Raw genomic sequence first — 25,689 nt, 5'->3', positions numbered from 1 at the left:
TTGAGAGGAAAACTGTGTCTTTATGTGTTTCCGCGCTGTAAGCAGTAATGTAAATAACGGTGAAGTGAGGCAGGCAGTTATCAGTGGTCCGCACCCGCTGGCATTTACAACCGGCAAAGGAAGCAGGGATGTCAGGGAAGCTGTCAGCTCTGGTTGAGGGCAATTACCCCTTCTCAGGTTGATTACATTAGGGCCAGGATGTCAGAGGTGGTGTGGGGGGGGGAGGATGGTGCATTGACTGACGGGAGGTGATCCAGACTGAGCTTCGTGGATGGTCAACCTGCTCTAGTTAATTATTAGAGGAGCTGGTTGCTGCCAGTTGATTTAAACGTGTGGGTGGGGATGTTGATGTATATAGATTCATATCACGTAGGGCTGCAACTAACGGTTATTTTCATTATCTATTATTGTCTAGATTAATCAATAAATCGTGTGGTCTATAAAATGTCAGAAAATAGTGAAAAATGTCAAAAAAAAAAGTCCAAGGTGATGTCTTTAAATGTCTTGTTTTGTCCAAAACCCAAAGGTATTCAGTTTAATATGACGTAAAACAGAGAAAAGCAGGAAATCTCCATATTTGAGAGGCTGAAAACAGCATTTTCTGCCATTTTTGCATGACAAATTACTTTAACGATTAATCGATTATCAAAATTGTTGGTGATTATTTTCCTGTCGGTCAACTAATCGATTAGTCCAACCTGCTCTAGTTAATTATTAGTGGAGCCAGTTGTTGCCAGTTGATTTAAATGTGTGGGTGGGGATATTGATGTATACAGATTCATATCACGAAGGGCTGCAACGAACGATCATTTTCATTATCTGTTAATCTGCCGATTATTTTCTAGATTAATCGATAAATCGTTTGGTCTATAAAATGTCAGAAGATAGTGAAAAATGTCCATCCCAGTTTCTCAAAGTCCAAGGTGATGTCTTTAAATGTCTTGTTTTGTCCAAAACCCAAAGATATTTAATATAATATGATGTAAAACAAATAAATCTCCGTATTTGAGAGGCTGAAAAAACAACATTTTCTGCCATTTTTGCATGAAAAATTACTTTAACGATTAATTGATTATCAAAATAGTTGGCAATTATTTTTCTGTTGAACAACTAATCGATTAGTTCACGTTTGCAACGCTACCTTACTTCTTTTGAATCCATAGCATACCCAAAACTAAAAGGATAAACATAAATTTGCTTCCTCAGTAATAAAAAAGCAGCACAAGTCCAATGGTCAACGAGTTATTTTGAAGTATTGCTTACAAATGGTTGAGCAGAATTTAGAGGAATTTCACTGTATATCCCCCATTACCCTTAATTTTTTACGGCTTCCTCCTTCTCTTCGCTTTTACCATAAATCCTGCCCTTCGTCTTCCATCATTATTGGATATCTGTACAAAATAATTAGCTCACTGAGAAAGATTAATCACTGCAGGAGTGGACGGGATAGCTTTACAAGAGGCTAAGGGGAGCAAATTGCATCCCTGCCTTGATTTACTGCTCTTACAGCAAAAAAAAAGGAGAGGCTGGCCAGTCGTCCAGCCGGCCCGGCACACTGCCTTTTTAATAAATATGTAAAATAAATGTCTCATGAAATAATATTTTTAGAGGACAACTTAAAAGCTGTGCAATGATTCGGGACCAAAATTGATTTTTGATTGGTTTGCTAATTGTTCTTAGCTCACGTTTGTTCAAGTGGGTTCGGTGTAATTTCACTTTAATTGTTCAGCGTTGGATATTTGGTGTAATTTCACTTTGATAGTTTGGTTTCACCCCAATGTAGCGCTCTGTTGCTAACGGGGCTCGCTCTGATGAAAGTGAGCACAGATGAGCTTTGCTCCTTCATTTACTTTTGAGCGCTTGCTGTGATTTTTGTGTTGTCGTGAGATAATGATGTTGATCATGTTAATACAGAAAACAAATTTGCATTTTAGGTGGAAACTCGCCTGTTTATGGTATCAAATCCGACTCGAGCACGGCTGTTATTTTTTTCTGCTGAACAGAGATTCTTTCATTACTGTAAAATGAAATGATCGGGCCGCGATTCATCAAGCTGTATACACACACACACACACATGCAACCCCTTTTGATGTCTTGACTTTGTTTATTAGTGGTTCATTCCATGATTGAAATGGGGGTTTGGGTTCTCTCGGGCCGTAAATCAGCATGTCAGCTGGCATTTAGTGCTTTGTTTCCCATTTCAATCAAACACCCGCATCACTTGTTATGAGCCCACAGCACTACTCCCCGCTTCTCTCCTGAGCCTTGTAGTACTGACAGATGGCGTGTGCTCGGCACAAACCATTTTTCAAGCCGGATTGAGGGTCGTCTGACAACCTGCTCCTAATGCTCATTTCCATTTGGGGAGTTTTGAATGGGTTTTGGTAGATTGAATGGCGGAATGGGAATTTGAGCGTTGACATTGAGATCAGCATATTCAGCGCATATTTCCCTTTTTCTGGCGTTCTACTTTCTTTTTGTCTCTTTTTTTCCACTGACCTTTACTCCTCTCCTCTACTGAGAATACACCATGCTGCCCTGTTAAAGGCAAGCATCCTTATAGGTGTCAGCACTGTCACTCTTAAACAAGGGCCTATTATATGCAGGGGCACTTTATTTAGCCTTTTAGCTTACTTACCACATTATTGTCACCTGTACTTACCCTCTGTGTGAAAAGCCATGCAATTTAGGAGCACACACACTTGAACAAAGAGCAGCTTCACACCTCGGTGCCACAGCCCGTTGAGTGCGCCGCGACTATAGCGAGGTATGTGGGCCCTCCTCGGTGTTATCATGTAATTCACCGTGAGTGTGGAAGCATGCTGGCGCTGCGGGGTCACGGCGAGGGCCAGGCGTCCCCTCCTCCTACGCCCTCCATTGTCTTGCTCCCCTGGCCATTAAGTTAAATGGGGCTCCAGCAGGAAGCCAGAGGGCTGTTTATGACCCGAGCTGGGCACCCTCGCCAGCAACTAGTTTACTAATGGAAGGTGCCTCGCCTAAATAAAGCTTAATGGCTCATTTAATCTCTTCTCGGCCCTCACAAGGTATAAAAGAGGAGAGAAAGGCCAAGAACGTTCTGTGAGGGAAATGTTGGTTAACAGTGTCATTTATTTTCCCCCCTTATGGGTCGGTTGGTTAACAGGGCAGATTTAACAGTCTCAACATAGCAGACAGATTGACGGAGTGATTTTACTGTTCTTCACACTGATTGTGTCATCTAATTGAAATAGCTCATGTCGTCTTGTTGAATCAAAATAAATGTTTACATTTAATGTGTCTCTCTTTGTCCTCTGCAGACTTCTGTACAGTTTAGCTTTCAATGCTCGTTTCCTGAGGCATCTCTGGCACCTGATAACTTCCATGACAACAAAAATGATCACCGGGTGAGCTGATTCAAAGCTGATTTTTGGCAAATGTATCTCTGTGTACGTACAGCATGTTCCTCCATACTTAACCTCTTCCTTTCCGTCTACTTCCTCAGCTCCATGGTGCCGCTGCTCCAGCTGATCTCGCGAGGGTCTCCCATGTCGTTTGACGACTCCAACCGCATCATTCCCCTCTTCTATCTCTTCAGCTCTCTCTTCAGCCACTCGCTCATCTCCGTGCATGACAGCGAGTTTTTCGGTCACGAATTGGAAGGTAGTAAACTTTTTCATCATTCAAAAAAATGTCAACAGTCCTTGTTTTGTTTGTAAAATGTCCAATTGGTCGACCTCTAATTGGGACACACATGCCACTGGAGCTGCTTATCCTGTGGACACACTCAACTCCCCTTTCCCTCATTTGGTGGTTTTAGTAAAAATAATATCGTCATTGTGAGTTGTTTTCAGCAGCCACACGCCGGTCTTGCCGCCATGTAAATGTGAAAATCAATATCTGTAAAAGACTAAGTACATTCTCCCTCTCAACAGGTCAGACGCAGTCCTCCATGATGCCCTTCACGCTATTAGAGCTGGTGACTCTGTCTCGCTGTCTGAGGGACGCGTGCCTGGGAATCATCAAGCTGGCCTACCCCGAGACCAAAACAGAGCACCGCGAGGAGTACATGGCCGCCTTCCGCAGTGTGGGTGTCAAGACGAACGCTGCGGTTCAGCAGCGCATCCAGGCCGAGCAGAAACGCTGGGTTCAGCTCTTCAAGGTAAGATGTACAAAGTTGCCCGCACCTTGCAGTTGAATGTGTAATATTTATTTTCAAATTTGTCAAATAACTGATGTTTGGTCAATCCAATCTTGACCTGGACATTAAAGAGACAATAGACACGTTTTTTTGCTTTAACTTATCATTATGAATTAAATTTTGATTGCACAATGTAATGGCTGTAGAACAATGACACCGTTGGCGTTTAGATTGGTTCCCTATAAGACTCGCTTTCACTATGCAACCGGGTCTGTCACCGGGTACCTGGATGATGTGTGTCTTGTGCAGTGTTGCCAACTCTTTTCCAATGAAAGTAGCTAGCACTACCTCAAAAACTCCCTTAAAGTCCCCAGATGACATCAAACGGTCATTTGCATATTGGTGATGTAATTTGCACAAAGGTGGTTAGTGGTTCGGTCGCAGCGTGGGAGAGACTGCCTTCGCACGGTGCAAGAGTAGAGAGACTCCGTGTTGTTGGCAGAAGAGCCGTAGTATCAAAAGACAAAAACAGTCGTGTATCAACATTTTAAACTTGGTTGTCTCTTGTTCTCTTTGCTCTTAGTTCTCTCCTCTGTTGTTAGTCTTTTCAACAATCACCAACTCTGGTTTGGTCGAAACAAACCTTTATTTCACCGAATTAACATATGCTATCTCTCCTCGTTGACTCTCTCTGCGGATGAGCAACTCTTGTTCTTTGGAAGCAGACCATTAAAATTAGTGAAATATAATGACAATCGCCCAAAAAATCCACCCAAAAAAAAAAGAAACCGTCAATGTACTCAGCCAGTAGTCGACATTTTCATTGGACATTTTGAGTAGTAAGATACACAGACAATCCTTCTGGTTCATTGACCTTGTTTTTATGGTAAAATGTTGCTTTTTTTCATAACATACAATGCCAAAAATGTGTGTAACATTTACAACAAACAGATTTGAGATTGTGCCACACACACGTGTCTCATGCAGTCGATCACACAACAAACATGCTAAACAATTTGACCTCTTTGGTAAAACGAACTATCTGAGTTTAAAACTAAGTTACCAGTCGCTGTACCTCATGAGTGTTGTCATTTTAATTTATGACGATAATCTAATGCCAAGATTTGTTTCATTCTTTTCTGTTGATACCTAAGATCATAAATCATGATATGTGACACCTTAACACAAGGGACAATCCTTGTGTAGGCTCTCTGTGCATTGAGGCATAGTGACCTAATGCCTCGTCTGTGTTAGTGGAAATCAAGCATGTATGCATGAGCAGGCAAAGACAAGGTGGAGCGCTACCATGGAGGTCATCCATTTGTTATTTACCCAGAAGAAATGAGGCAGAAAACAGCATTAACTTCATTCTCCTTGGCTCTTTTTCTCATTCCACATCTGCCTTTCATTTCACCCCTTTCCTTCGCTCCGTTCTCTATCAAGGAAACGGTAATTAAGCGACTTTGTTCTTGGCTGTTAGTCTTTGACAGAAGGATTTAAAAGTGAACACTGGCGTTCTGTGAAAGGTGGCAAATACGTGAAGAGCACGTCGGGAATTTTCATAAAAGATCTGCTCAAAGGCCTCTTGTCAGCTAAAACGACCCATTAAAGAAGTGGGGAGCAGGGAAAATGCATTTTCCAAATTGAACGGTGGGATTTACAGTCGGTTTAACGCTGCTGACCCCTAACACGCTAATGTTTGGTTCGTGTCATCAGCCGTCCCTCCCCATCTTTTATCACCTCCATTGTCGAGCTATCTATTTAATTGAAAGAAGTTAATTGAATGAAAATGATCAACTAAGCTTGTATTAATATTGCTAATGGAACTTTCTTCTTGGCCATGTTTGGAGAACGATGTCACGCTGGAGTTTGGGAAAGGCCCATTAAGGCTTGCACTTAACCCGATGGGCTAATTAAGGAATGCTTATTCATTCCCAGAGTCAGGGGGTAGGCCTGCTCCAAACCCATCGCCACGCGCCTTTTACAGCATTTTGCACTTGCCATTATTGCGGACGCTGCCTCGCAGTGATTGGCCGAGATTGATTGTCGCTCTATGAAAATGACGTGCTTTAGAAAAGAACATTTCGATTGAAATAATCTAGCCTGGGTATTATATGGAAATGGACTGGCTGTAACTGTTATGGCAGACATAACAGCTCCCTTAACGAATCTTCATGCATTGACATGCATGAGGTTATATAGCGGATGTCTTGACGGTGACTCGCCATAGCAACAGCAGAGCCAGTCGAAGGAGGCTGACACCTAGATGTTTGCCTGGTAAACGTGCTACTTTAAGGTCTTCAGTTCCAACCTTGGACCAAAATCTTGCTGGTAAAAGTTGATATTCAGCTTTTTAATGTTTATAAAGATTTTAAAAATATTTATTTTTGTAGAGAATGCATTTTCATTGATTTATATCACAGATCTGAATATTTGGTTCGATTTTTAAAGCACATGCAAGTGAATAGAAGTTCAGACAAAAGCAGACTGACCACTTCAGAGTACAGACTGTCGGTGTAGCATACGTTTATAGTAGGGATCTCACAATACCAGAAATTTAGTAGTCGATACCAATACCAGTGAAATTCCACGATTCTCGATACCCAATTCGATACCACGGTAAAAAAGAAAACTAAAACAATAAATCCAATATACTTCAACATACACTCCTTTATTATCATTTGCCTACTGTTTTTTGTGAATTTATTATTAATCCTTGATGACCCGCCTCAAGTTTCTCACCAAAAACTACATTTTATAAGATTACATTTGAACACATCATGATAAAGTTATAATTTACCTTTTTCCCAATACTCATTTTTACTGAATAGAGCTTGAACACATCATAATGCATAACATTAGCTGTTAACTCCATTATTTAGCCAAGCAGGACTGTCGCTAACAGCTAACGTTAACTAGCTCTCCTCCTGCCGATTTCAACATGGATTTGTTGTTCACATATAGCATTATCAAGCCTTGAGCCCTGATCCCTGGTAACTGTGGTAATATAGACTTCTCATCGACTTGGTACGGAAGTATTGGTTCTTGTTACATCCCTAATTAATGGTCACCTGAAATAGCTCTGTGCATGTTACAAACTCACATTACTTCAAAGTGAAATATCATTGAGCCTTCTGCAGGCCGGTCGAGAGCCATGCTGGTGCTTGCAGTGCTGTGAACCAATGCTTGTCTTTTGCATTCTCTGTCTGATGGCTGATGTCAGCAGCAGACCTCGCCAGTAATTAACAGGGCTGGACATTGAGGGACAGCACAAGTCGTTTTTCTTTTATACTCCCTATAAATGGCGCACTAATGGCTGAATTCTCAAATTGCTTTTTTTGCCCTTCTCTAAGCGAAGGCACCTCATCCTGTTGAACAGAAAGAAACCTCTTCATCAGTGTTGTGTTCTGAAAAGTACTTGAAATATACATTTCTTTATCTTACAATGAAGCGGGATTTTGTGGGGATATAATCGCCTGAGTTAGAGATGTTAATGTGATGCGTGCATGGGTGTGCTTGTCTGTGTGTTTGATCTACTATGCAGGTCATCACTAACTTGGTGAAGATGGTGAAAGCTCGCGACATTAGACGACCCTTCTGTCCATCAGGTCACTGGCTCTCTGAGGAGGTCAACATCCGTGCGGATAAGGTACATGACTGTCATCACAGCTGTTTAGATTTTATATTTATTCATTGTTGGATGTGATATTATGTCACATTTTAGCCTTATTTTGAAATGAAATGGAGCTGCATTCACGAATCTTCCTGATATAAGTTGATCTCAGTGGCTTTTTCTGTTGATTTCCCCTTTAATATAAAAATAAGATGAAAACCAAGTCAGGATAAAACCTTTTTACAATGCATCTCAGCCCTGAAGATGGGTGAACAACTGTTTAGAGAAGGGAGGAGGTCTTTTATGCACCTTAGAATTTTTTGAAGCAGAGAAGAAAATATCAAGAGAGGCAGGACAGGCATCCACAAACCACTTTGTAGGAGTGGTTGATGAGCTGTCCTGCTTAATAAAGTAGAAATAATGATTTGCAATCTATAAAGCACCTTTAAAAAAGAGAGATTAAAACCAGGACAGAACAATCTAGATCATTTAAAGTAACCACAAACAAGCAAGAGCAATAAATAATACAACAGTAAGCACAGGTTCTAAAGCAACACAAACTTTTAGGGGTTATTTAAAAGAAGGCCACTTTTTTTTTTCTGGGAGGATATTCAGAGCTTTGGTTGTCTCACATCTAGACCAAAGATGCTGGCAGGAGTTTCATCTTTTTCATTACCTCCCTCTTTTCCCTCCAGGTCACCCAGTTGTACGTCCCCTCTGCGAGACACGTGTGGAGAACGCGAAGGATGGGCCGCATCGGGCCACTTCAGTCAACGCTTGATGGTAGTGTAATCTGTTAATTTGTTTTTTGTTGTTGTTACAAACCCATTTTATCTACCTGGAAAACTAAATGAACTTATGAAAATGTGGGTCTTTGAGTATCCCAATTAGTGTCGTCACAATACTGGAATTCCTAGCTTTGATACTATACCTTGAAAAATATAGATTTTCGATACCACGGGAAATAATTTGAATAGTTCGAATCGTGTTCACACCAGAAATGAATGAATGAACCGCTCCAGCGTTCACTTGACAGCAGTCCGTGACCAACCCTTCGAGGCGGACCAGAGAGCTTCACACCAACCCAAACGTACTGCACCAAAGGGGTTCGGTTCACCCGAACTAAACACGACTGGTGTGAACGCCCCCCTTAGAATCACACAGTAATGCTTGTGTCAGCTTGATATATAGCCCAGGAAATCATCCTAATTGCTCCAAGTCAAGTCCAAAGTCACCTTCTCCATGTTTGCTTTTCACTTTCTGTGGAGCTGTGCATTGATATTATTTCCCATATGAGCCAGGAGTCCCCTAAGTGTCTATCTATAGTAAATGGAGGGAAGGGGTAAGAGTGCAAATTGAACTGTCCTTCGGTGTAGGACTAGAAAATGATTCTCCCTAAAAAAGTGATCATGTACTTTTTTAGCTGAGAAAAAGCCTCATAATGTAAAGATTTCTTTCGCAGCACTTCACAGGGACAGCGGGAAAAAAGACGCTCAGCAAAGTCATTAGCCTTCCCCGTTTTAACAAAGATATATCACCACATTTTCTCCTCATTGACTCAATTAGGCACTCAGAGGAAAAGACACTGACGCAGGCAGGGCTTCATCCCAGGTTTCTGTGAAGTATGGTGTGAAAACAAGCTGATAACAATGTGTGTATGATCTGCCTAATCCCACTCACAGGCTGTACGGGATAAATTCAATTAGTGTGAAAGTACCTGATGAACTCAGCCACATCTGGTCCATGTGTTTGTCTGGCCTTTTCTCATTTCCTTAAATGGACAGGCCCGTGGCTGATGAATGAGCAACGTATTGACCACTCCGAGGCCATATTTCTCCTCAAAGATGGAAACCTGATGGGAAAATGCAGATCAGATTGACTAATTGAGCAGAATAATTGAGCTGCAGTGGACGCAAAGTGAGGAGGGTGAAGAGCGGTTTAGCTATTGTGGCAATTTCTTTTTTGTGTGTGGGCTAAACAGTCTAGACCCCGAGTTTAATACAAAGCAAACATCAGCTTAATGGATAAAGCCCGGCAGGTGGATGGGCAGCTCACAGTTAATTAAAAGGGTGAAGGATGGAAATGTCTTTAATGGCTGAACTGTAAACGGTGGACTAGGTCTTACTTACAGAGCTTAGCAGTGAGGAAGGTAATGATACTGTTAGAGGAGTGTTAGACACAGAGGACACCTGATGTTGGGAAGTATCCTCCAGATAAAGTTTCACTGAGCAAGGCTGTTAATCCCTGTTTCATTCATTCAGTCCTGTCCACTTGAAGTTGACCCTGACCTTTGAACCCTGTGGAGGAGAAGACAAAATAATCTGTCAATGTCACTTAATTATGATGAAGGCCCAGTAGCCAATAGAAACATGTTATTTTCCTATTAAATCAACCTTTTTGGAAAAGTAATTACTACAATCAATCAGTTTGATTTTTGCTCAACTTGACTTCACCGTAGAAGAGAAAGATCATTTGCCATTCTTTGGGATCATCTTTGTATGTGTTTTAGACCTAAATACATTATGGTCTTTTAGGTCTAAAACACGTACAACAAAACCTTTGTTTATGAAAATACATTATGGTCTTTTTCATAATATGCGCGATAATAAATCCTCAGATAATTGTTGAAAGTTAAAGTAATGCTCTGGAAGATTTCCATTTAAATAAATAAATGTATGTTAAGTCACTATCTATCGCTGAATGAGGTAACACAATGGTGATTGAGCCGATGGCCCACTGATGAATACCCCCGCATTTGCAGTATTATGAACTGGGTGTCTGTGGCGACATTTCCTTGAAAAGGCGACACTGTTTGGATCTCTGGGTGTGAGATCCAAAAACATACTTGCAATTACCGCTTATCACCATAGGTACAAAGGGAACAAAACGGAGATCATCGAGATTGTAACTTTAACATAAAAATAAACTCGAGGAGAGAAGAATGACTGATCAGGAAACGCTCTAACATGTTGAATTCTGTCTGTCTTTCCACAGTTGGTTTAGAGCCTCCACAGCTGTCTGTGTCTGAAGAGAGACACCTGGCCATCCTCACAGAGCTCCCTTTTGTGGTTCCCTTCGAGGAGCGAGTCAAGGTAAAGCACCGTTTGTCCCACACACAAAACAATGTTTCAATTACAAGCGTGTTATCCACATAGTGCGTATACTAAAAATGCATTCAATTATACATTGAACATCCCATTTTGGAAGAGGAACAGTGCTACAGTAGACTATAATGGTGCTGCATAATTCTTCCAAGCCATGTGAATGAAATTTGGGTGGTATAATGATAGAAACTACACAGTTTTGATATGAAGGCTGACCCGAACCCTTTGAAGCTTCAAAGTTTCAAAGTATAGTATTTGAATGCAGCAGGTGCTTTTTTAATCATTATTATTATAAATACATCACCCCAAAAATCCCACATAGCCCATGAAATAAGGAATAGCAATCCCACATTATTCATTATGCATCAACTTTAATTATTATTAGTTATGCTCCGACAGATAGCGCTGTTTGTTGTGTGTAGAGGGTGTGTGTGTGTTGGTGCGGCGTTGTCCCTTGTTCTGAAACGCAGCAGAAGAAAGTCGATAGACAGACAAACGAAGCCTGGTCCATTATTTTATATGTTGGCATAGGCTACAGTCCATTTATTTATTTATTTATTTGTTTATAGGCCTACATATGAGTACATTTTTTTTTTTATGGGCTATCGCTGTAATTTATTTAATGTGATATTTGCACATTTTGTTGCCGTTTTTGTTTCATTAAAAAGGAAGATCTTTGAGGTCTGATCTTTGTCCTCATCTCTCATTAGACAATAATAGCAAAGTAAAGTACAATATAAGTAAATAACGACCACAAGTTTGAGGAAAGCATACCAGCTTGTGTTGTCCAATCCTTGTGATTTTGTTTTTCTCACTGAATTATGCCCTATTATACCCGCCTTGAGGTGACTTGTCATTGCTTAGTGGTGCCTTTTTTTTTGTATAGACATACAGTAATTTGTTTGTTTGATCACCAGTCTTCTGTTGCTTTTTATACCCTTTTCCAACCTTCTTTCTGTCTCTTTTTGCTCAAAACTACCAAAAAAAAAGACATAACATGCCGAAAAAAAAGCTGTTAAAAGACAAAGAATGAATGATATATAGTACAATCCATATGCAGAATTCAACATTTTTACAACTGAAAGGATTTGTCACTGACCCTGCCACCGGGCTCACACGTGTCCTGTAGATCTTCCAGAGGTTAATCTATGCTGACAAACGGGACGTGCAGGGGGACGGGCCATTCCCTGATGGCATCAGTGTCACCATCAGACGCAACTACATCTATGAAGATGCCTACGATAAACTCTCACCAGAAAACGGTACGGCTTGCATCACTTTACATCTCATAGTAAACAGTGTGCTGTAGTGGCTGTGTTATTTCCTGCATTTATTTTCAAGATGACCAGAGGAAGCACGGTGTAGCAGATGTTGACTGTTACTGAAACTCTTGTTATGCTCTATAAAATCTTAATATTGAGGATCAAGGTTCAGGTTAGCATTAAAGATGAAGGTTAGCTCTCTCCTTGTGCAGAGTATTGAATTTCGGTAAAGCATAATTGTGGTTCCGATTATTATAATGGACCACATAAAAGCAGAATCAATTATTTTAAGTCACCTCTTTTGTGTTTGAATTTGAAAGGGCACTTGGGTGGGGGCAATCTGATTAAAAAGAGTAGTAGGAGACCTGGGCTGAAGACATGATCTATATCATTTATGTGTCTATAAGTTATAGCTGCCCTGATTTATCACTGTACATTAATTATTCTGAAAGATGACCTCTTATAGAATTTGATTTGAATATTCTCTAGGTCAAGAAAATGCTTTCTTGCAAAATGTTTATTGAGAAAAACAACCTGATACACTCGATTTAAATGGTATTGGAATTATATTTTTACGTTTTTCATCCATTTTTTTCTATTTACAGGAATAATCAGGTCATTAATTGAAAAGTTTGCTTGTTGGTAATCTTCAAGATTGAAGCAAATCCAGCTAGCTCATATTGTAAAGAATATGTAATGACAAGATGACCTTGTAAAGTGACCCTTCCCCTGGATAAGTTAATATAATGGAGTTAAAAATTAAAATACAGTATATTATAATCAATCAAGTGGATAGCATTGAAGCAGTGTTAGTAAATAATAAAGGGAGATCAAACGAGAAAATACACATTTACAGATAATACCAAATGATGTAGATATTGTTCATAAACTGGTAAAATGTTCGACAGAATTACTCACAATTTTGACTCATTTTGGAAAAAGCAATGTGAAGGTTAGAAGTCAGATCAGTTGTATCTAAATCCTCTCCAGGTGTCAAAACGGCCGAACATTTTTTAAAGCTTTTGTAAACGGTATAGTAGCAAAGAAGTTTGACTTTGCATCTTGTTTCTTACAAGCTTCAGTCTCACTGCTTCTCTCGCCTTACACTGACTTGTATCATCTCGTCTGTTAGGAATACGTCATCATGTGCTTTAACTCATTGTTTTATTGTATGTTTTAATTGTTGGTTTGTGTACAACTGTTTATGAGCTGCTGTCTGGGCCGAAGGATAGATTCTCAAACTCAAGTGGATATCCTAGTTTAATAAAAAATAAAGTAAAAAAAAAAAAAAATGCTGTTAAAACTAAGAAATAAAATGTCAGCTTTATGTTGTTACTACATTAAAACACTTGTGAAATGGAGTGTGTTAAGCTAAAATGTTAAGCAAAACAAAACAATCTCATTGGCCAGATTTAATTGATATAGTTATACGATGCTATTATACTATAATACTATTAGAAATTAGGGGTCTGTTGATAAAACATGAGGTTGTATTTCACAGGAATTTACAGGAGATTCAGCCTTCTACATTAAAAACAGTAACATACTTGTAGGTTACTGTAACTATATACTGTAAATGTATATAGAAAGATGTGTGTGTTTGATTACATTCTTACAAGGCCAAGGACTGATGTTTCCCACTAAGCACATGTTGTTTCTGACTTTTCCTAAATCATTTCATGTCAGATCCCATTTAAGTGAGTAGCTTTAAGGCGTCAAGAGGATCTGATTTGTCGTTAAAAAGTAATATGAACCTGAGATTGTATCCAAGTAAAATTTGAGGATGGGATTAGAACCATTACAGACTGGGAAGGAAACCATCAACTTTTAGGAATTGAAGATGTCAGGCTCAACTGTTTTGACTTGATTCTCCTCCTGGAAAATTCATTTAAAGTAAAGATTGAAAATCACTGATGTCTTGGTCGCATTTATCAGAGTGAAGATAAAGTTTATTGTGACCATTAACTTTATTGGACGTTTTGTTTGTCTGTCGTTTCTTTTTGTACCTTCATAAATCCTTCATGCTCTGTCCTTACGTTAGAACCGGACCTGAAGAAAAGGGTTCGAGTCCACCTGCTGAACGCTCACGGTCTGGACGAGGCCGGCATTGACGGCGGCGGCATCTTTCGTGAGTTCCTCAACGAGCTCCTCAAATCGGGCTTCAATCCCAACCAGGGCTTCTTCAAGACGACCAACGAGAGCCTGCTGTATCCCAACCCCGCTGCAGAGATGCTGGTCGGGGACTCCTTCACGAGGCATTACTACTTTCTAGGAAGGATCCTCGGAAAGGTGAGCCTCGGATGACGTTTTAAAAACCTTAACATCCCCAAAACAAGAAATAATGTCCAAAGGTATTGAAGCTGTTGTAAGAGCATCAAGGTAATTGTAAGATTTAGTCACAGACTGCCTTGATTTGATGGTCAATACGTCAATAGCAGTCAGTGTCAAGGCTGCCCTCGCTGCACATATACATTTAGAGGTTGTTTTGGTGTTTGTTCTAGAAACTGACAATGTTTAGAGAAATTGCCGTCATTTGTTTCTCGGGGTTAGTACTTTCACCCAGCTTTAGATTTGTTAATTAGCCCTGTGCGTAATCTGTTGACGGCATTGTTTTTCTGTCGCTTTCCTTCCTCTGATGGCACTATTTATTAGAGCCTAATGTTGCTAAATCATCCTTAATGCATGTGGTAGCGATTGTTTATCAAGATGCCTTCCTCGTGGGGGGGCTATCATCTCAACCCGGAGAAGAATTACCTCATGACAAGCGGTCGCCTCTCAATTAGGGCTTCCATTAGCCGATGATTCCTACCTCTTGTTTGTGTAGTGATTGCATTTGGCTGGCACTAAATCAGCGAGCCCACACAGACAGGACATAAATAAGCGCTCAAAGCATGTGGTAATAGCATTTTGATCTGTTTTACAGTCCGGAACATCCAGGTCTCTTCTCTCTTGCTCGGTCTGAGATGGTCCGGTCCACTTATCAGAGCGTCGTAACTCCTCCTCCTCCTCCTCATGCTCCTCTTCTTCTTCTTCTTCTTATTCTGTATTCTTTACAAGTGAGAAATGATCAATCAGCAGCTAGTAGCTCTCCGCCCCCCACTCCCTCGATATTGTGCTCTCAATAGCTAATGGTTCAGGCAATTAGGCGAGGGGAAATTAATTTGAATTTGACTTTCAATTAACCCTACCTTAAGTTCCTCTTTCTCCATAAAAATGGACGTTTGAGTGGCCATTTGAGAGGCGTATTGATATTTGTTTAGTGCCGTTATTGCCTGGATAAAAGGCAACCGTTTATATAGATTGGGATTGCATCACCGATGCTGCAGTGTGCACAGTGCACGTTGCGGCTCAAAGGACACGGGAGATTAATATTGTTAATTAATGTCCGAGGCGTGCCATTGTTGTGGAGGTGATGTATTACAGGCAGGAGTGGCTTGTCTGGGGTACTCACTGAAATGGGATTGAACATCAGAATAGAGGCCGGTCATCATCCTTCTTCCTCACTTGTCCACCCATCTGACAAGCTGAAAGATTTAAGCCACAAATAGTGAAAACAGGTTTTTGTGGCTCTATCCTTCAAGACTTTAGACCAAAGAGTTAATTTAATCTTGATGGGAGTGTTTGCTGACATGGTTTTTGTCGGAATCACATTTCTCATCATGTAACATGACCTGCAGGAGGTTCTCTTTGTGCCTCATTCGTCTCTCATTAGTACAAAACCTCCAACCTCATCAGCAGTGGCCTCTCCTCTCCGTAAACTGGGAGGGTGAGGAAAGTTTCATCCTCCTCCTCCTCCTCTTCCTGCCTTCCGCACAGTCTCCTCTCCCTGATCTCCAGCGGCTGATAGCTCCCTTTAGAGGTGTGTGAGGTTGGCACCCCTTATTAATAGAGATGCGTTTCAAAGGCATTATAATTTTATTGATCCTTAATGTTGTAAATTAAGGGATGTATTTGGCAGCCAACAGAATGCACCTGCAATGTTGTTGGCATTTATTCCACCTGATGGTGCCGCGATCTGCTTTAATTGCGTTGCCACTGCACTCACTTATATTAAAAGGCCCGGGCCATAATAATTAATTCTTCCCAGCCCAAGTCATTTTGGCACAATTTCTGGCAATAAACACTCGTAAATAAAGTAAGTGGCATTGAAAAAATAAGGCTACAGGTTTTTTCCATATACTTATTGCTGCCTCTTCCCGGCATAAGTGTTATTGATAGGTTTCAAGGGGCCGCCCGGCGCATATGGTCTGAAACGAGCGCCGGCCACGAGAGAAATACTAAGTGGATTATTTTGCATAAAAAATAGACAATGTTTGAAGTTGTGCAATTAACCTGTGTTTAGAAAATAGCCGTGATTTATGCGCGCGTGTGTGTTTAAGATGCATGCATTATGGAAATCCTCTAGATTTATAATCCATTTAGCTGATGTGGTCAGGGTTTTTAGCGCTATCATTTATACAGACCTGTATATTTTAATGCCTCCAACGGGCTCTTTTTCGGACTATTCCAGTACATTAGCTTTGGGTTTTATGAGTCACCTGCCCAGCTGTGGTTCTTAATGGCATTCGAGGTCAAGGTGAGAATTGGCATTTATAAAGTTTGAGGCGGGCGAAACAGAAGCCTGTGTGTTTTAGATAGATTGTGTTCTGTGTTTTGCTCTCAGTCACTCCGATGTGACCAGATCTTATCACTTGATTCTCTGATATAAGAGTAGTAGGCAAATTGAATGTTGTATTATATGTCTTGTAATCAGATTTTTGAATATGTACTCAGTAATGTTGTGTTTGCCACTTGATGCAGGCCGCAGTCCATTTAGTTATCTCGCTTATCTAATCATCATGTTTTATTCAGTGACACCCAAGCAATAAACAATCGCTGTGTTTAATGCTCGGAGCATTTTCTCATTTGTACCGATTGACTGATGTTTGTATCCTTGTCCTGCAGTTGTCCTCCAGTAAACAGACATGTTTTTCACCAGGCGCTGTACGAGAACATGCTGGTGGAGTTGCCCTTTGCCAGCTTCTTCCTGTCCAAACTTTTGGGAACCAGTGCAGAGGTGGACATCCACCACCTGGCATCGCTGGACCCGGAGATGTACCGCAACCTCCTCTTCCTCAAGAGCTACGAGGGTGACGTGGAGGAGCTGGGCCTCAACTTCACGGTGGTCAACAACGATCTGGGAGAGGCTCAGGTGACTGGGGTAGTGGACAGGGTGGGATGGGAGTCGGATAAATGATTCACATGTTTTTTTTTTCCATCTCTATTTCTACCCCCGGTCAGCACCTCTCATTCAGCCGTCTTTCCTTCCTCCTGTTTGGTTCCTCTTTGTTGCGTTAATAATTCATTTCCCTCATGATGTACCACTTTTCAGCGGTGAGAGAGATAAAGCACGTCGCCGCTGTCGCCCTAAGCTCTGCAGCAGTGCAGGGAACACGGCAGCTCTGTTGACCGTTCCACCTGCCTTTCCCCCCAGAAATTATCTCGCAACACGCCTGACAGAAGCAGCGAGCTGCTCTTAAGCACGTCCCCTTCCGAAGCTCAAGGCTGCGGAGACGAGCCGCCACCAGCACTCTGAGTCACCCGGGCCCAGACCTGCACTCTACCCGGAGCCCCTGTTTGCTCAGGGCCTTAACGCGTCTTATTAGCTCTTCTCAAACAACACCTGAAACGGTCGAGTTACAATGTAGCCCTCCTGGTCGCAAATAGGGCATCGCAAACACGATAGGGAAAACAATTTGCGAAAGATTAGGCACACACCCGGGAGCAGTCTGCCCTGCATTTGCCCTCGTGAGATAGCCAAAGCAAGCAAGATAAGGACAGTAATTCTCTTACATTAGCACATAATCAGAATCCACAGTTGGGGGAGCAAAAAAAAGGCAGAAAATGATTACCTGTCAGTGGACCACATGCAGAACACGCAGCGTTCAGGGGATGGACAAAATAAGAGGAACACCTCACTTTATAATGCAATCTAATTCAATATCGCTGCACTGAATACCTTTGTGAAGCTTATCAATCAGTTTTTGTTAAGACTGCGTCAGAGAGGTGCTGATTCACGTCTATTGTACTTTTTGACTGTAGTTTGTACTGTTGTTAAACAAATATCGAGTTAAGTGTCTGACAGTTACTCATTGTTGCGTTGGTCCTGTTTGGCATATGTCAAAAACATTTCACCTTGCAGAAATATACAGAAAGGTAGTTGAGTATCTCCATACTGGATCAAAACTCCCAAAACTTTATTGGACTGAAAACAGGCGTTTTGATTCTACTGGGGGCTATTCTCATTTCTCGATTTAGTGCCTCCTCGCTCCTCCGGCTTGTGACCCGGAAATTGATCTCAGCGCTCCATTTTGAAGGACGTACCAATTCTTAAAATGCATCTTGAGGAGCGAGGAGGCTTCCCGGAGAAGTTATAAGCGAGGATACGCCTGTGTATCCATTGCGGAAGTCTTTTCGGGCCCCACGTCATATTTAATTGAGATCGCTTTAAAATGACCGCACCGAGGCAAGGATGTGTCTTTTCGTTAAATGCCTGTTACCTCGCCTCCTCCGCTCGCATCTCCCATGGGTGGGACTAAGATCTGATGAGAGGAGGCGAGGAAAGGAATCGAGGATGTACAAACTGGGAATGGCGATGGCCTTGGATCTTCATCAGGCCTGAAATAAAGTTTTGGGAGTTTTAATCCAATGTGTGAATACCCTCCGCCAGCGACAGCCATGGCTGGATGCATTATGTTTTCAGGTTCTATCCGTCCGACCCATTCTTGTGAACGCGATATCTCAGGGAACGCCTTGAGGGAATTTCTTGCACTTTGGCACAAACATCCGCTTAGACTCAAGGATGAACAAATTCGATTTTGGTTGTCAAAAGTTAAGGTCAGTGTGACCCCACAAAACACGCTTTTGGCCATAACTAAAGAATTCATATGCTAATTATGACAATTTTACACAAATGTATAATAGGAAGAAATCCAGAAGTGATAACATTTTGGATATAAACTGCAGTTTCACTGGTTGACGGAGGCATACCACCGTGAGGCGGTAATTCTAGTTTCACCCCTGAAAGCTGCTCCATGCTGCTTTGAAAACTCAAAAAATAAGAAATGGTGATTTCCTCCTTTTGTATCGGGTTTTATAGGAGGTGGTCAAAATAAAAGTAACAGTACATGAAGGTGAATTTGTACTCACAGTTGTAGAAGTAGGATCACATGGAGGAACGCAGGAAAACTGCATTGGGAAAAAAAAAGATGAACATAATAATTTGTCCCCCCCTGCAGCTGCTCTGTGATGTCGTCATCCAGCCGGCTTTATGAACAGAGATGAGCACACCCTATCAAGTGCTAACTGCTCTATAGCTAATGAAAAGAGAACTTGAGGCCAAATTGTATTGGACCAGATGTTCATTGGATGTGCTATATTTAGAAGTGCACTTAACCACACTCACATTGAGCCATACCTTTAATCAGAGTGCTGTTGGAAAACATTTTAATTACCTTTCTGTGATTTAATTAAAGCACTTTCTTTGTTTGTTGGTCATCTGGCACCCAAGGCAGACTCAATGATATGCATAATATGATCTGCATAATGAAGTATGCAGTATGACCTATGACTATCAGACACAAGAAAGACGATTCTGGAAGTAAAACTGCGAGGAAATTTGTAAAAGAATTGTCTCCTTTTTGACCCAGGTGGTTGAGCTAAAGCTGGGAGGTAAAGACACATCTGTGACCACAGCGAACCGGATAGCCTACATCCATCTGGTGGCGGACTACAGACTCAACAAGCAGATCAGGCCTCACTGCCTGGCCTTCAGACAGGGCCTGGCCAACGTGGTCAACCTGGAGTGGCTGCGCATGTTTGACCAGCAGGAGATCCAGGTACGGGACGCTGCACATGACGAGCAGAACCTACCACATATTTATAACTCGCACACACTTTAAATGTATGTTTTCCTACCTTTAATAGGTGCTGGTATCTGGGGCTCATGTGCCAATTTGTCTTGATGACCTGAAAAATTTCACAAACTACTCAGGTAGGAGCTGATGTTAAGTTACGCTGGCATTTCAACTTCCTATAGAGCCTTATAGGGCTGCAACTAACTATTTTCATTGTCGATTCTCGATTAATTGATGAGTTGTTTGGTCTATAAGATGTCAGAAAATTATGAAGAAGATAGTCAGTTCAGATAGGCAAAGATATTCAGTTTACTGTCATAGTAGAGTAAATAAACCAGAAAATATTCACATTTAAGAAGCTGGAATCAGAATTTAGACTTTTTTTTCCTTTAAAAATGACTTAGATCGATGAATCGATTATCAAAATAGTTAATTTCGACTCGGAAATTCTGACTTCCTAGTTCAAGTGAAACGCAGCATTAGTCCCTAGTGTGACTCGAGCTCCAAAAACACTAAATCCTACCCTTCCCATAATGCAACGTAGTAGTGTCTCTTTGTTAGACCCTCTGCTTGGTAAACACCCATAAAACCCCTCAAACACCTCAAGTATAACACAGGCTTTCCATTGGAAAAGTTACTTCCTTCAGTTCACAGACTAATAGATACAGTGAGGGTAATGTATGTATGAGTGGGGCTGAATAATATAATTTTCTCCATCGTGGTCTCCTTTAGGCGGGTACTCGGCCACTCACCCAGTCATCGTGATCTTTTGGGAGGTGGTCGACAGCTTCACAGACGACGAAAAGCGCAAGCTGCTGAGGTTCGTCACCAGCTGCTCCAGACCACCGCTGCTCGGCTTCAAGGTGAGGCTTTACCGGACGTGAACTTTCCCCTCCTTGCTCCATCTTTTCTTCTCCCTACTCTGCAGACTGTGTGCTTACCTGTATCCTCCATTATTGGCAGCTTTTCCAAGCTCAACAGCAGGGAGTGTTCCCTCTTAATGGGCTTGTAATGAAAATACCTAGACTGATAACAGCCCTCAAAATGATCATTTTCAAATTAGGCGGCGATAAGAGCGAGCCAGTGTGGTGAGGTCTTATCACCACGTCTACTGTTGTTTCATAGTTCATGACCTTCCTCTGTTGAAGAACTCCTTCTGCAGTATGCGTGGGCTTGGTCGGAGATCCTGGCTGGACAAATATTACCTTTCAGAACTCAGTCGCAGGTTGAACTTTTGAACTTTTGCCTCCTGTGTGACATGGCAGAAAGCAGCAATTTCCTGTTAAATGAACATACAAGGGAACTGTACTTCTAAACATTGTCTTAGCAGTGCTGAATCATTATTGCTCCTATTTCTGAAATGATTTCCTAATTGGAAGCCGTTTCACTTCCTCGCTGACTTGATTTGTGGGACACTTAGGTAGTTTGAGATAGGGGGGAAAAAAGCAGAAAGTGTTGCTCGGGGCCATTAAAGAGTTTTTATGTCTTACTTCGTCTAACCAGAAGCTGTAATCATCATTTGATTGGTTTTGGTACTCTTTATGACTGTCATTAGTTAAGAAAACCTAATTGCAGTTCTGCAGTAGAGTGAGGGAGCAAAACTCTCCTTAAAATCCGTTGCGGTACCTCCTCTCTGGGTTTGAGAGCTGCCTTCCCTCCTCGTTTAATCAATTTGACTTTGGCCAGCGTGTGGATGTCCCCCCTCCCCGCCTCCTTCCTCGCCTCTTCTCCGGGCCGGAAAGGGCGGTAATTCGTGGGGGGAGCGGCCCCTGACCCGGCCCTCAGCCTGAGCCAGCTAAGCCTTAATTAGCTGTCGTGAAACGGCCCAGGATTCATTAGAGGAGAAATAGCTCTGTCAGGAGAAGCCATTTAAAAAAGATGATGGAAACTCTCTTTTTTTCCCAAATGATAGCCGTGGTAATGGCGCTTTCTCAATAAGCAACGATAGTTTAATACGGTAATTGTCAGAAAAATGGGGTCATTACGGCTAAGCCCCTGAAGAGCCATTTAATCGGGCGAGTATGGCCGCTGAACCGCGTACGCTAACTTTAAATAGCAGGATGAAATCAGGGCGGGGGGAGCTTATTCGTCGGGCCGGCCTGTGATGGAAACGGTCGGTGTCACCGTCTGCAGATGAGGTGGCCTCATCACAGGGAGGCTTGATTTAAAAAATGCCAGATAGACAACATGAAATGACCATTCCTTCAGTGTCTCATCCAAGGGTCAAACTGTGGGCCAGTTTCCCACTCAGTACCTTTCAAGCAGCAACCTGATTTCCTAAATTTATACTTCTCCTGTATTAGCTTAATGTCTCTCTTTTAACATTTATCCCCTTGTGGAATTTGACATTTATGGCTTAATCTGGATTGCTCTGGACGTTGCGATCATCGCTGACACGAGTTGCTTCACGTCTCATTATTTGCCTGTCTTTTAAATGCCTCAAAATGTTCCAATTTCTTTGTGACTGCAGCCAATTTGTCAGGTGCTTATTAACGGCATACGTGTTCACACAGGAGCTTTACCCGGCCTTCTGCATCCACAACGGCGGCAACGACCTGGAGCGCTTGCCCACCGCCAGCACCTGCATGAACCTGCTCAAGCTCCCGGAGTTCTGCGACCAGCACCTGATGAGGAACAAGCTGTTGTACGCCGTCGAGTCCTCCGCCGGGTTCGAGCTGAGCTGAGGAGGGTCAAAGGCTTCTCTGTCCCCTGTATCCATGGACTCGACGCCACAGGAATGGCTTGGGAGAAAAAGACTATAAAAAAAAAAGAGAGTAGGGAAAAGCAAAATGATGCACTGACCTGCCTGATTTACTGTGTTTGTGTGTGTATGAGCGTGTGCGTGCCAAGCCGAGGGTGAGGATGATGATCACCCGCAGACTGAAGCAAAAGGGGTGCAAGGATGACGCGGGGTAGGAAGCCTTTTTTAATCCTTGTTGCTTTTAAGTAATTTAAATGTTTAATCACTTGTCAGAACACTTTAGAGGAACAGATATGGTTGAATTTAGAATGAAATATCACACGCTGAAACAGACACAAGAGTAGCAGCTGCTCTCTTGTGTAATCGAACATGGAACGGGCAGTTATTTTTCACCAAAGATTAAGTGGCATCATATAAAAAAAAAAGGCAATATAACTACAGAGGGACTCTAAAGCCACCTTGTGGCGTGCCAAGGGCTGCAGGGGTGGAGGGGCTTTTGTGTACAGCCATCATATATTTTCACGTAGAGGTCATCGAAACTGCAGGATTTGCGATTTCTCCCATGATAATTAGTAATAACCGTCACATCCGATAACCGTACCGTAAGTGTGCACACGCCGTCTGAAGTGTGGGAAAGGCTCATATTGCTGGACTAAATTTGGGGGGAAAGTCTTATGGATTTGTGAATATGTATATGTTTACAACTACTCTTGTATTATTCATTTATTCAGTATTTGTACAGGTTTGTTTTTCTTTCCTTTTGTGTGACGAATGGAGGCCTCACATGCTCGCTAAGGTGAACAATCTCTTCTCTGGTCAGCGGCCCGAAGTTTTGCTCTTTAGGGAGCAACAACCGTGTCGCGTTGATAAGGCTTACAAATGATCAGTGTACCAACAGGGTGAAAAAAAAGAGTGTATGGAAAATGAATAAACCCACTTTTTCTTTTTGCATTTTCCTTCCATAAGTATCTTTTTTCTTGTTGCTTGTAATTTACGGTAATGAGCGAGACATAAAACAGTGCTTTGTGGGAAAATCTCCTCCTGAGTTTTATGGCCTCTGACATATAATTAAAGAAACATCCAGTTAAGAAACACTGAGCAGAACTATTCTGGCCTTGAGATGCATTATCGGGCTGAGCACAAATTAAGATTGTGTGCGTTTGTCATAAATCTACCTGCCCTCTGATGCAGCACAGCCCACCAAGATATCCATCCCTTTTTGGACCGAGTCCATCTTTCCATCCTCTCCTCCCTGCTGAAACAGCCCGAACCCCTCACATCGGCTGGGCCAGGGAACTCAAAGTGATAATTGGGTCTTAAAAACCAGACTTGTCATTGAAATGAGGGATTCATCTCAATTACTATGAGATTTATTTAGGACTATTACCTTGTGATGGATTATAACTGACAAAGTTAATGCAGGATGTTATGAATCATCCTCGGTGCGTAATATACTTTAGCTTTCTCATCGGCCTTTTAAGAGCTAATTGAAGCTTTTAGGCTTGTTTATCTTGCCGCAGAGCAAGGAAACATCAAACATCACTTGAGGGTGGATTGGAGCCTACTTTGCACAAGATTACTCCAAAAGTGCCATCGACTGTACATGCCTGGAAAGCATTAAATTTGTGCCCAACATGGAAGCATATCTGACAAGTTAATCATACCTGATTCAGTCTTTAATGAACAACAACAAATCATGAGGCAGAATGACATTCATAGCTGCAGGTACTGCATCAAAGAGGGAATGTGTTGCACCTTTCTCATGTTATGTTTTGTTGTAGCGCAGTGCTATCTGGTGGTCAACCAGCGGTACTGCATGAAGAACGTTTTGAACGTTTATTGTCCTGTATTTTGCACATCTTTGGGACACTTCATGTAAAATTAGACACCTTATTCTAATTAGACTTCCTTCTTCCGCCAGTGCCAGCTTCTAATAAATGAAATGGGGTAAACTACAGTTCATTGTGCCGGTGACCCCCTGGAAACACTTCAAAGACGCATAATTAATTCACTTTGGAAAGACAAGAAATTCAGATTGGGCTTTATGAATATGGATACAAGCCCAAAGAGGTTTCAGGCAGAAAAGTAGGTTCATTAATGTGGCGTAGCAGCACATTAGGACGGCATTATGTGTGTGACAGTGCAGCGTTATTAGTGTGCGTTCTGCCTGTCCAGACATGAACAGGGAGTGGACCAACCTTGGTTTCAAAAATTTTGCATGTGAGCAGCAGCTACATTATTTTGGGCTGCTTTACAGCTCACAGTCAAGAATCATCATGGTCTTTTAACCTTCTGCATGTGTCAATGTATGAAGTAAATTGCAGTCATAACAATCAAAGAAAAGCATATAAAAGTCTTATGTGAAGACGTTTAGAGAAAGCTATCGACTGCATGATAACAAATGACCCGTGCATGGTATCTATTGCTGTGATTCCTCCTGCTCAATGAGTCTAATTAGATACTGACTGGCCATAATGTCCAGTATAATTAATAGCCATCTGTCATTTTCATTGGGTCTTCCTTTGCTGGCAAGAGCTCTGGCCGGCTTTAACGGCGAGAACGACCTTCATTTTCCATCTAAAATCAATGCCAGTCTGTAATTTCAGCCTTGATTCGGTTCAAAACTGCAATAACCTGCACTGCTTCATTCTGTTTCTTTGGGTTATGATGAGTTCAGCCGCGTGGTTTTCTGTTTTTTTTACACAGATCTTCAGTTTCCTGCCCAGTTTTTGAGCTGGAAATATGGAAGCCCATTCCTGCCATGAATTCATTTTGACTTTTTTTTGTGCTCTCATATGTTGACTTTAAAGCTTGTCCCCTCACATCATCTAATACAGGCCCTACAGAACTTATTTTGCCTGGCTAGACCTCTTCTGTGTGTGCAGGTATATTGTGACTTCTCTCTGACTCTCCTGACATATGATCATAACAATAAAATGTTTTTATATAGCCCTTATCAAAATCAGCAATCACAAAGTGCTTTCAAAACATAACAC

At 41.7% G+C, this 25,689-nt stretch overlaps 1 protein-coding gene across 1 annotated transcript in view; it reads left to right on the top strand.

Moving 5' to 3' along the window:
* Positions 1–23,644, top strand: part of ube3c (ubiquitin protein ligase E3C) — a 33,525-nt gene extending 9,881 nt beyond the window's left edge. Inside the window, exons 12-24 of the mRNA XM_074621240.1 lie at positions 3,298–3,384; positions 3,483–3,640; positions 3,913–4,139; positions 7,663–7,767; positions 8,427–8,514; positions 10,726–10,823; positions 11,965–12,097; positions 14,139–14,386; positions 17,076–17,288; positions 19,786–19,974; positions 20,063–20,129; positions 20,725–20,855; positions 22,506–23,644. Coding sequence (XP_074477341.1) covers positions 3,298–3,384; positions 3,483–3,640; positions 3,913–4,139; positions 7,663–7,767; positions 8,427–8,514; positions 10,726–10,823; positions 11,965–12,097; positions 14,139–14,386; positions 17,076–17,288; positions 19,786–19,974; positions 20,063–20,129; positions 20,725–20,855; positions 22,506–22,676 — 1,915 coding nt within the window. The 3' untranslated portion in view covers positions 22,677–23,644. The remainder of the gene's footprint in view (positions 1–3,297; positions 3,385–3,482; positions 3,641–3,912; positions 4,140–7,662; positions 7,768–8,426; positions 8,515–10,725; positions 10,824–11,964; positions 12,098–14,138; positions 14,387–17,075; positions 17,289–19,785; positions 19,975–20,062; positions 20,130–20,724; positions 20,856–22,505) is intronic.
* The last annotated feature ends 2,045 nt before the right edge of the window (positions 23,645–25,689 follow it).

The sequence above is a fragment of the Sebastes fasciatus genome, chromosome 21 (assembly GCF_043250625.1).
Source record: "Sebastes fasciatus isolate fSebFas1 chromosome 21, fSebFas1.pri, whole genome shotgun sequence".
Taxonomy (NCBI): domain Eukaryota; kingdom Metazoa; phylum Chordata; class Actinopteri; order Perciformes; family Sebastidae; genus Sebastes; species Sebastes fasciatus.
The sequence above is the reverse complement of the archived record's forward strand: the minus strand, read 5'-3'. Positions and strand labels throughout refer to the sequence as shown.